The sequence below is a fragment of the Plectropomus leopardus genome, chromosome 4 (assembly GCF_008729295.1).
Source record: "Plectropomus leopardus isolate mb chromosome 4, YSFRI_Pleo_2.0, whole genome shotgun sequence".
NCBI classification, from domain to species: domain Eukaryota; kingdom Metazoa; phylum Chordata; class Actinopteri; order Perciformes; family Serranidae; genus Plectropomus; species Plectropomus leopardus.
In genome coordinates, this window is record NC_056466.1 from 26771945 (window position 1) to 26784242 (window position 12298).

Sequence of the window (12298 nt, forward strand, 5' to 3'; positions counted from 1 at the left end):
CCTGGTTTTATGGCTGTGTTTTAAAAACCTCACTGATCTGAAAAATGCATCAGAAAGCGTTAAAAAGCTGTGTTTGAATATCTTTCACGTACTCTGACTTTGATACTGTGTATTGTGACGCTGGTTTTACTACGCCTCTGCTTACAGCTGAATCACAGCCTGTACCTTTAAAACAAGCCTTGTTTACCTAACCAACCTCACTGCAGTAGGTGCAGCGAGGTAATGACTCTTGTCCGTAACACTGTCTGTATATCAAAGCATGGAGGCTTCTTGGGCACGCAGCACGTTTCTGCTGAGCCAGAACCACAAAGGGTGTGGAAGGAGGAGGAGGAGGAGGAGGAGGTGGTGGCAGTGGTTAGCTTGCTGTAGATCTATATTAGGAAAGGCAGAGAGTTTACGACACTGAGGTTTTTATTAAAATCATGCTGCACTATTTGTCAGCCACTTGTCTATGTTGTATCTCCTGTGTTGTTACTATAATAAAGAAATGCATGTTGTGAGACAGAGAGACAGTTAGAGGATGTAACCACTGTCTGTCTCTCCCAGATTCTGGCTGCAGGGTCAGATTAGGGCAAGGAAGTTTAGGTTGCTGCCTGAAAACAAACTTTGTGAAAGTAACTCTGTGATACTGCCGCTACTTTAATGTTAAAGTTTCTTTTTAATGGAAAGTAAAGCTTAAAATGAAATGTCAGCTCGGTTAAACTGTGCTTTTACTTCCCACAGCTATTAGTTTCAAAAAAATATATAAGATATGAGAGCAAAATATGAAATTACTGTAAACTGTAAAAACCAAACAGCTAAACGCATATAAAATGTGTGCCTGTGTGAGGAGGAAACGGACTTCCCACCATAAAAACCCCACAACCACATGTTCTTTTACCAGGCAAAGACAGACTTTCTCTGAGGTGAACCAGCTGCTCTGTATGCCCAATGGTCAATTAGTGGTTGTTGTTGTTGTCGGCGAATCATAGAGCGACTCGAGAGGCCGTGTCTGAGAATAGCAAACAGGGTGAACACCAAATGCCTTTTACGCTTGGTGGTATCATGTACAGAAAGTCATCCACCAGTTTGAGATGTAAATATTCTGCAACAGCAAGTTTGATGGGGTTTAGACTGGAGTGTATCTGGCCAAATTTCACCCGTACACTCCATCATTTCGATTTGTGGTAAGAAAGAGAGGGCACCACACTGTCATTACAGACAGAGAGCTGCAGTGAGCCCCAAGAGCCGGAGAAAGCTCCAGAGATGCTGAATCAGAGGTCCGGACAGCACGTCAAGCTCTATCGCAGCGTGGATCAAATGAGGAGGAGTCCTCAGGGAAAGGACTGCTGCTGCCGCTGTGTCTGACAACACACACACACACACACACACACACACACACACACACACACACACACACACACACACACACACACACACACACCACACACACACACGCCGCTAATATTCCAAAGAAAAACACATATGGGACTGTGCTGATTTTGTAACCACATAATATCTTTTTTTTCTCTTTATACTGTAACAGCAAGAGGGACAACTTTACTCAGTGATGTAAAAGAATGAGGAAGTTTCATCACTCTTGTCCATTCAAGACTGATTAATCACAAGGGTGTGATCCCTGATGGACCGGTCACGTGGTTTATTGGCTTTACACATTTGAAAAGAATATGTCGTAAATGTCACAACCAGCATCTTAGTTTTGGTTCACACCCACCAGAAACTAAAAGACCGTAACTCAAGCACTGGAAACATACTGTACACACTGTATTTGCAAATAATAGGTTAGCATGGTAACACACCAACACCTAAATGCAATGGAGAAATTAGCTCATACTTAGTATTTTCATGACAATGTTCAATAAGATTTTCCCACTAAAGTGGTTTGCACTGACTAAAAATCAGTACCTTGATCTCTGCAGGAACCAGACACTTAAATTTAATACTTTTTAAGACTTTTTAAAGATGTTTTTAAACCAAAACCAGATTTTTGGATAATCTTTTTCTTCAGTCAAGCATTGCAGGTTACTATAAAGGTAAGCAGTATATATGTGGTCGCGTGCAGTGGTAGGTTTAATGGTTATTTGAGTCAGGTTAATCTACATTTTGCTACAAACTTAAAGACAGTATGAGGTTCAGCGATACAATTTAAGATTTGTAAAACCAGAAATGTGGACTTTCTCACAGCAGAAACTGGTTAATTTAAGAAAAAATAAAATAAAAGATGTAGAAGTGAAATTAAAATGTTAGTGGCAATTAAGACCTAACAATTTTACATTTAAGACTGTTACATGACTTTTAAGGTCATATATTTATAAAACTGAAATTAAATCTCAAAGCAGAAGCTTTTTAAGGAACTGATCTGCAATGATTACTTTCATAATCAACTCTACTGATGAATATCTTGATGATAGACCACGTTTTGTTTGACCAACAGTCCAAAATCCAAAGACATTCAGTTTACTATTATGTTAAGATAAAGATAAAGCAGTAAGTTCACACATTTAAGAGGCTGGAACCATAAATTATTTGCATTTTTGAAAACAACTCTTCCTCTTCTTCTTCCATCCTCGGCGCATTACAACCACTCAGCATTCAGCAAATAATTTGAACTACTGAAACTGTTAACAAAAACTTGTCGTCCCACTTCTTCCACAGCAAGTTCCAAAGATGAACAGCATGTCAAGTTTTGCAAAATAGGGGGAAAAGGATCACATCATTTAACATATCCCTCTTCTTTTTACTTGTATGAAACTGCATGTAACAAAGCTTCCAAACAATTGTCCCAGCTTCAACTCAGTCTCAGCCAGAGGTACTGTATTAGTAATAGCATTGACTGTCTGAGAGAGGCCTGGATTTTGCTGCTAAAAGGAGCAACAATGGTCCCCCCTGAGACTGCTGAATAAGGTGCTTCTTATTTGACTCTCCATCACTGCCGTTTCCATGGTTTCACACTTTTACTAATAGCCTTATTCAGTTATGGTGCATTAGTGCAAGTCATGATGACAAAGTTCTTCCCCCTGGCGCAGTTATTGGCATATCCAGAACAGACCTAATTTCACTATCAGTTACAGAGCCCTTTTAAATGCATTCAAATTCATAGTTACACTAATGCCCATCATACTGTTACTGGAGTTATTAACCTTTGAGGCAGCTTACTAAGCAGCAGCAGCATGGTTTTTAATTGATCTGGTAATATCCCCAGAGCTACATGTTCAAATTTCTTACTGTTTAACCTATAGTTTCCTAAAAAATTAAAAGACCACAGTGCTGACAGTGACAGTGTTGTGTGATTGAGCAAATACATTCTAGTTAACCCGGGTGAATTAGTTCACATGAACTGGTAATGTTGTATGTCATTGTCATTGGACATCAGAAGCCAAGCCAGATGACAACTCAGAGTGATGGATTCAATCAATGCTAGTAACCCCTCTGCCTGCTGCCATCACCTGACTCATTATGATGATAATGCTGTCCACAGCTGAACTCAATCCATTTATTGACAACATGGGATCGATACTATTTAAGAGACACTTGGCAATGCATCTGAACTGTCAGTTGTGATTGTCAGAGCAGGGATGAAATATATGAGGATCATTAGGGCTGTGATATACAGAGAAGCAGTGCCAGACTGATGCTTGTGTCACCTCATGTCACCTCATATTACATCACAAAGACTAGGGCCAACAGCAGGCTGACCGTGACAAGCAAGTTTATTCTGCACTTCCTCCTACAGTGAGGAAATCACGTGTCTATAATCCAACGAACTAAAATCATTCAAGGAACACAAAGCAAACTAACAAGTAAATGACATTCACACTGATTAATCAGTAGGGATGACAACTTGTTCCAAATTTTCTGATCCTCCAAGCTAATCAATTCCTATCACAGACCCCTGAGGTCTCCACGCAATTTCAAGGACAATGTTTTAAAACTTTTCCATGACTTTTCAATTACAAGTATATATTTTTTTCTTGCCCGGCACTTTTCAAACATCTCAGATTCAAAATCGTTTCACACATAATTTCAGCTTGCAGGCATTTGTGAGACAGAAGGCGAGGAGAGAATGGAGAAACGACATGATGGTACAAACAAATGGTACAATGATGGTACAAACAAAATGTCACACAGACAAATATTAGAGCTATGATACTGTGACAACTACAGAAAAGAGATTTGGTGTAATGTAACATTACGTGGAGGGTTATCCATGGAAGATTACTGTTACCTGTTCATTGCACTACAAAATTCCATGACTTTTCCAAAATGTTTAGTAATTTTTTTATTTTTTTTTTTACAAATTCCATGACTTGTCCAGGCCTGAGAAATGTGATTGTTAAAGTCCATGACTCTTTCAGGTTTTCAATGATCCTGGAAACCCTGGACACTGGTATGTTTTTCCGACAGCTTTGCATTGCAAAACAATGATGTTAAACTTGTGCTTCTCAGCTGCTGAAAACTTGCAACAAGAAGGAGTCATGGTGGACAGAGAAATATGACAACAGTGCTGCTTGTAATGTCAGTAAAATTATCATTTCAAGTGAGGCTGGAAATATCAGCAATATGCTGAAACATCTTTCTACGCAACATGGGTTTAAAGACAAGAACTGCTGTGCATTTTAAAATGTTTTTCCCTGAGGATAATTATCCTACGACATAACATCAGTGCCATGCAGGAAGACTTAGAAGACTTCTTATTTGACTAAAAAAAAAAAACCTAAAAGAAAACAAACGCTGTTCAAATATTTTGTCATTTCATCTACACTGTGTTCACACTCAGAGATAATAGAACAGTTGTGTTGACCCTGAACACTGAAGATTGATCTGGAATCAATAAGTGAATCGCTAAAGAAACGGACCGATAAGCAGAGCCGATAAGGTATTGGTTTCAATACAATCTTATCAGTGCCCATCTCCATTAATCAGTCAGCTCTGAATATAGCTTGACAGCAGTGCTTCAAAATTTTCCAGACAGCTCTCTCACCGACTGCCTCAAACAACGAAGGCGGCCCAACGGCGCCCCAGAGCCAGCCGACAGCTTATTGTCTCAATAGATACCTGGGGAAATCTTCATTGTCATGCAAACTACTTTTGATGCAGAGAAAAATTAAGCGCAGTCCTCAATTTCTTTACCATACAGTTTGACAGTATCACCTATGAGTGCAAGGAAGCAATGCTGGGCAACCTGAGCATGTGTAAACATACCCAACACCTGTTCATATTTGAACATTATTCCATTTGTGCAAAAAAGGAGAAATATTGATGGAAAATTTGAGAAGAAGGGAGTTGGCCTTTTTGGAATAACACTATCTACAGTACCTGTCGGAGGTAAATGGATCTGGGGAAAATATATGCTCTTTGTAAAACTCTGTGAGGACACCAAAAGTGAGGCCAATGACACATGCACCAACACTGATGGAGACAGGCAGCACTGACCTCATTTAGACTAATGGTTTGGATGTGGAGCTCCTGAACATGATTTAGTACGGTTCACAAGGCCACTGGCGTAATGAATGACTTACTGTAGAATGCTTTTTAGACAGGAATTCTGTCGTCACATTCCAGAGATACAAAAGACCCCTGCAGCATGAACCAGGTTTGAAATTAACGCTACTGACCACAAAAATGCTCAGTTCGGCAGGCAGCTCAGCAATAGGAATATTTACAGCCCATATTTTTGTTTAGGAATTCTGTTTATGTTTGACTCTGTATCCTCCACGCTGTTTCTAAGGTCACAACACAGATTTTGACACTTTCAGACACTTACAGGTTTTTAACAGGACAGCAAGTAATGAGTTTTGCATTGTGAAATAATCTGCCAATTAACCTAGTCACCTAATCAAATAATGGGGAAACAGGCCATAAGTCTGCAGAAACATGCTTAACAACTTTTTGCACAGTCAGTTCAACTTCTGCCCGGTTAGCAGAAGCTAGCACAGTAGCAGCTGATAACAGCCAACACCAGAACACAGTTTACTGGCCCACACAAACTCACACCGACTCAAAAACTGCTAAACTTCGTTGTTAATCACATTGATAACTATAAAGTAATGTCAGTCATGTGATGGTAACAGTTAGCCCAAGGGCTGACACGAACATTTTGAAACTTGCCTCCTTTGTTGCCATGGTAATCAACTCAATAGGCTATCGATAACTGAATGCTGTTTCTTTATATAATTTGCATTACACCAAAAATCAACTAAATTAAGAAATAGTGATCTGACATTGTTCATCATGCATCAACATTATTATTTTTATTTACTGGATTACAAGGGTATTTAAACTTAGTGACAGTTTTGTGATTCAGGCTCTGATCTAAGTCACAGTCTCACCAGTCTAGCACTTATTTAACTGGAACAACTGGAGAGCACATGAGAGGTTTACAGATAAGTTAACAAGTTACAAAATTGCAAGGATGCCCCCCAAAATTCAAGTGCCAGAAATACCAAAGGAAACTTGTATATTACAAATACCAAAGAAGCATGGCAAATAGTATTGTTTAACAGTATACAGTATTCTTTTTTTTAGCTATTGTGGTAATGTTACTGCATCCTAAACAGGTGGCTTATTGTCATTATGCTGTCCTGGTCCATTAATTACCGCCTTGCTTTGATTGGTCGCCCAGCAACTTTAAGAGGTCATGTTAAGTTTTAAACAACTAACTAAGTTGATTTAAATCAGCCACCTAGCTACATCTGTTAAAATCTGCTGGCAACAGTCGTCTATTTCAACTGACAAAATAATCGACTGTCGGCTAGATATGAAAAGCCTGCTTTTGTTTAATTATGTGAGAAATGAAGGACACACTGTTTCAAAGTTATATTTCGTTTTGAGTCATAAATCCTCCATTTCAAACTGTGTATGTGCCTTGTGAAAATGGAAAGCCTGGCAGGTGTAGCATCAGTAACTAAGCTGACTGAACGGTCAATTGTTTCAGCTCTAGTTTCAAATGTTACACTTCCACTGGGATTAAATTAAATTCTTACATGCGAAAGATAAAATCTTGCCTGCAAAAATGGCTCCAGACACAATAGGTGTTTTCAAAGCAAAGGACTGGGTTTTAAAGTCTGGATACAGTGGGCGGTGGTACAGCAGAGATGTATTACATGACTACAGAGCAGGTGAAGCAATGGAGACATTTGTGTTTGGTTCTCTGTCCCAAGATAGAAAACTCGCCGAGTCACTGTCTCAGGTTATCGGGGCAGTGTACTGACTCACAATATGTTTCTAAGCAAATAATACTGTCTTTTCAGTCTCTCACAGTCTGCTCTTTCCTCTTCTGACAATGACAGGCTGTATAGAATTGCAGCATATTTTGTCTCGTTAAAAATACATTTGTGCAAATGGGGGAATGCTATCTGGGTCACAGAGTGCCAGCGATACCACGGCTGTGCAGAGGGAAAAGTTTTTGTGAGGCAAAAAAATGGCATTTTATGTTTTTCTTCGTGAAGCTGGGGCAGCAAGAGGACAAATAATGAGATAACTTATCTTTAGAAATCTCCAATTAGAGACCGTTTCCCACCGGAGTGGTTATACCTCTTGGCAGTACATGAACTCAATAGCAGTAATATCACCTCATGTTTCTCAGGTGTGTTTTATGATAAAACGACTTGTTTGGAATCTGGAATTACTGTAATGTGATTCTCCATACCACACCACTCCTATTGTTTTATTCATATAAGAAGTAGGTTAAAGGTAATGATATCCTGTAAAAAATAAGATAGAAGAATCCGGTTCTATACAGGATTAACCTCATGACATGTTTTGACATGATGTGAACTCAACAGCAGTAATGCTATGTGTATTTTATATCAAAAGTGTTTGTCTGGATTCTGTTACTGAAATGTGACTCGGTACTAAACCAGTCCTGTTGTTTTATTCATTTAAGGAATTAAGGGAACGGAAATAATAGATTTTACACAAAGTTGTTAAAGAGGTAAGAAACCAGATCTGTACGGAAAATAAGCAAAGAATGCGAATAGCTATGTAAGTAGCTATATGGGAAACTAATATGAGAATAAACCACAAACAGTCATCAAGCCATAAAATCTGAGTCCATAAATAAAGTTAAAATTATTAAATATTGTAAGTGACATGGTCACAATTTCCTAGATTTTCTTGGTTTATTGTAACTGATAAAAGACAAAGGTTAGTACTACTCTGTCCAGAAAATGACGGGAGATAATGTTGTCTTTAAAAACAATGACTGTAGCATTCTGATGGAAACTCAACAGTATTTCTACCTTTCATTTTATCACTATTAGTCACTCATGCAATAAGGCTACATAAACATGCAGTACTCAAAAGTTGTTGTGTCCTGCAGTATAACTCCTAATCTCATAGGATCATTGGAATCACATTTATAGAGTAGTATAGCGTCAGACTGCACAGTTTAGACACATGTCGTTAGTATGGCTGCAGTATTTGTACAGGTAACTTTCCAAAACGTGCTTAGTAAATCGGTCATTTAATCATGAGGGAGACCTCTCCTCTACTGGTCATGGAGGTCATTTCACTCAAGTAACTAAGGAAACAGCAGGGCTGGAAGGATTAATCTATAAATCAATCGCCAGGTCATCGACAACTATTTTGATAATTGTCTAATCATTTAAGCCTTTTTTTCAAGCAAAGCGCCAAGCACTTTTATTAGGGGTGGGGGTGAGAAATCAACACAGCATAGTATCGTGATATTTTTCATTCATTCGTTGTTTCCTAGCGCAATAGAACTATATATACCATTTGTCATTCACCACACCACACTGAATGGAGTGTTGAGCGAACTGTTGAACCTGCAAAGACGCCTGAATTTAGGCAGCACAGAATGATTAAAAAAATAAGAAAATGCCCTCCACCCATCGTCAACTACTGCCTCACATAGATTCTGATTCTGTGGGAAACACTGAATATTGTGTCAATACACAGGTACCAAGTATCGACATTGTTATCATGTAAATTATTAATATTTCAAATACAAATTAAAAATTTTGGGAACTCACTAGAATAATAAAATCAACTATTATTTTTCAGTCCGCTGTTTACATTTTGCTCACATAAAAGTTATTAAAGTGAGATGAACAGACTGAAACCATTATCTTCTAAAATAAAATGATGGCAAAATTTTACTTTGGGGGACACAATTTGCAGTTGAAAAAAAAGGTAATATTGATATCATATATTGTACTGATATATATGTTATCTCAACATCGCAAAACTTTTTATATCGCCATAATATTTTATTGTAACTTCAAACCCCTAATTCTAAAATGTTCCAGCTTCTCGTGTGAGGATTTGCAGCTTGTCTTACTTTTGACAGTAAACTAAAAACCTTTCACTATTTGCTGACATTTTGTAGACTTAACATATGTTTGACTGAAAAAATAAGCAGACGAATCAATAAAATCAAAATAATCAATAGCCAACTTACTACACTGTTTATCAGTTGTGGTATTAATTTTGGAGTTGGTAGTGAAGTCAGACTAAACATCCCTTCAGCTTGTTATAGTAAAATGACTCGGGGGGGGGGACTTGGACCTTTAAAACAACACAAACTGACCTAATCTTAGGCCACATGATGCAGAAGGGCCCTAAATTAAGATGTGTTCTATTATTTCAGTAAACACTGTGTTCTTTTAGTGCATTTTTAGTAAGCAAACACAATCCACTTACTAATTAATACAGTAGGTGTCGTGTTAAGTTGGGTAATTTGAGACACTTTTTGGTAGATTACCAAGAAAACCACTTACAACTACCTGAAGCGTTACTTTTATAGCTGGTTATGGTTCTCTGCGACATTTCTATGTTCTATGTTGGAATATGTTATTAAGTAGAGTAAATAAAGTTTAGAAACTAAAAATAAAATGGGACAGCTGGTAAGGTAAAATGCCACAATCATATTTGTTTGTTTTTTTGATTGGTAAAATCCATTTATCAGTTCAATCATTAATTCATTAAATCATAATGTAAAGTGTGGCTATTTATTTAAAAAGACGGTCCAATTTGTCTGCCATGCTTTCCCTGTTCTTTTGTTGACCGTTTCCCTTGGTGCCGTATTGTATACAATGGACATGCATGTGTGTTTAAAAAGTATGGCTAACTCTTGACTATTGTGGCCGACATGGACTAAGAGCATAATATTTAATATTTTCTTGGTCACAAAAATACTAAAAATGTCTGTAATATTACAAAGTGGCACTCAGTTGCAAAAGTCATAGTTTTATGACACCTGGTAGGCTAAAAACATGCAGTTTTCACTTTAGAAAAATATCCCATTTAAGCTACAGTTTTGGTCCCATTATACCTGAATGCATTACTCACTCAATACCCTTTCCCATAAAAAAAATATGTGAAAAGATTTTATCATAAGTTTGACACTTGATGAAAAGCAACATGCTACAACAATCTTTGTTGTCATACCCATATTGTTTCAGCTCATGAGCAAACTAACATGCCACATGGCTTTTCTTGCAAGTTCTTGGACCAGTCATTTTTTAAACTCTTTGCTCTGCTCATAATAGTTATTTCAAACAATAAAACTGACTGTTTCATGTAAAGCACATTTGTAGCAACACTTCAAGAACACATGCGGTAACTGGCTGCTAATATTTAAAAAGCCCGAGACATATAACCTCATTTGTCCAACTTTACCTGATGTCACAAATTACATGACTTTCAAACTACGACATAATACAAAGCACAGAGAGTGGGGGAAACTGGGGGTCAACGGGCAACCACAGCACACTGAACTTATGTTTCACATGATAAACATGTACTGAAATGAGCCTAATCCCTGTCGCCTGGGGACACATCGTTTCAAATGTACCTGTTCGCAGTCCTGACCGTAAACTTTTCTCTTTAGTTGCTGACGAACACTCACCGTCTCGTGAGAACCGTTGCCGTGCAGAACGTTCTCGGACAGCGCGAGCCCACTTCTCCGCTTCCTCCAGGTTAGCGCGTGGGTCCTGGAGGGCGGCGAGACGAAAGCACTGCTCCGCTCTCTGCCGCGAGACCCCGGAACTCATCCAGCGGCGTCTGAGCGGGTAGAAGTAGGCTGACAAGTACGCTGCCGGGTCCGCGTTGTCAACTCCCCGGTAAGCCCGGCAACCGATGCAGTCCCTCAGGCTGAGCACCACCTTGTTCCGCCCGACAGGTGCCGAGGTGAGCCTCTGGACGATGAGGTCCTTCTCGGTCAAGCTCACGGCACACCTGACTTTTCGGTTACCGGTGACCGTGAATTCCCCGTACAGCGACACCGGGTTGATACTGGTGTGGAGGTCCGGTTCAGTCCTCCTCTGGTCCATCCTGAGCGGACGGGGGAGACCGAGACGCGGGGGGTCCGGGAGAAAGCAGCAGCCACTCTGTCACATAGCTACCCGCCTGGATGGTGCGAGCAAAGTGGAGACTCGTAAACTGCGACTGACAGCCTGCTGCTCAGGAGACGCAGAAGCGCACACACCACATCCGGTTACATTTCAAAATAAGAGCCTCACTGCTCTGGGTTTTGTTCCCTTCGTTGTACAGACACTGGTCCCTGTGCGGAGGCAGCAGTGGATGAAGTACCTGAAAGTACCTATATCTTAACAGAAAATGACTTTGGTATGAGTTAAAGTCACCTGTTGCAATATTATGGAGCACATGTCTAAAAGTATCTGATATTTACTGTAGCCTACTTAGGTATCAAACGTCATTTTATGAAATTAAATGCAATTAGGTATTGAAAGTAAAAGTAAGCGGTCAGAATTTTGAGAAGTGAGAAGTTATTTCTCCATTTCACCTTAAAAATAGAGGGTAGATTAGGGTACATTAATCACACTTTTGGCGTTATTAAAATGCTTGGGGGAAATTTGTAAAGTGAAGGGTTTTTTTTCGGAATTAATGGCATAATTTTACTCAACATTGTATATCAAGGGAGAAATTCTGGCTTTTATTTTTAAGGTCATAACCGTCTCGAGTAAAAATCTCGAGTGTCTCGTGCGAGCTTGACGCATCTCGGCTGCAGTTTGAACTTTGCAGTTCATGAGTTCTGCGCGCTGAACAGAGGCGGTTTGCTGCTCCCCAGTGGTAGGTCACAAAAAAACAGGTACTACACTTCTCAGTCATCGGTCTAAAATTAAAATATAATAATAAGAGTTAAAATAATTTTGGACTAGCTATATTTACTATGTTAAAATAGATTGATGAGATGCTATGTAACAATTATTTATATGATGTTATATGTGGGTTTGTGGTGGTTCTGATGAGAACATTATCAGTGGCTCCGCTTAATTTAGCTGCCTCAATAATTTGTAACAGCGTGACAGTGAGC

The 12298-nt window shown here is 39.0% G+C and overlaps 1 protein-coding gene across 1 annotated transcript in view; it reads right to left on the reverse strand.

Moving 5' to 3' along the window:
- The window catches only part of LOC121942104 (sphingosine kinase 1-like), a 47723-nt gene extending 36358 nt beyond the window's left edge, over positions 1-11365 (reverse strand). The window contains exon 1 of the mRNA XM_042485205.1: positions 10871-11365. Coding sequence (XP_042341139.1) covers positions 10871-11294 — 424 coding nt within the window. The 5' untranslated portion in view covers positions 11295-11365. The remainder of the gene's footprint in view (positions 1-10870) is intronic.
- Between the last annotated feature and the right edge of the window lie 933 nt (positions 11366-12298).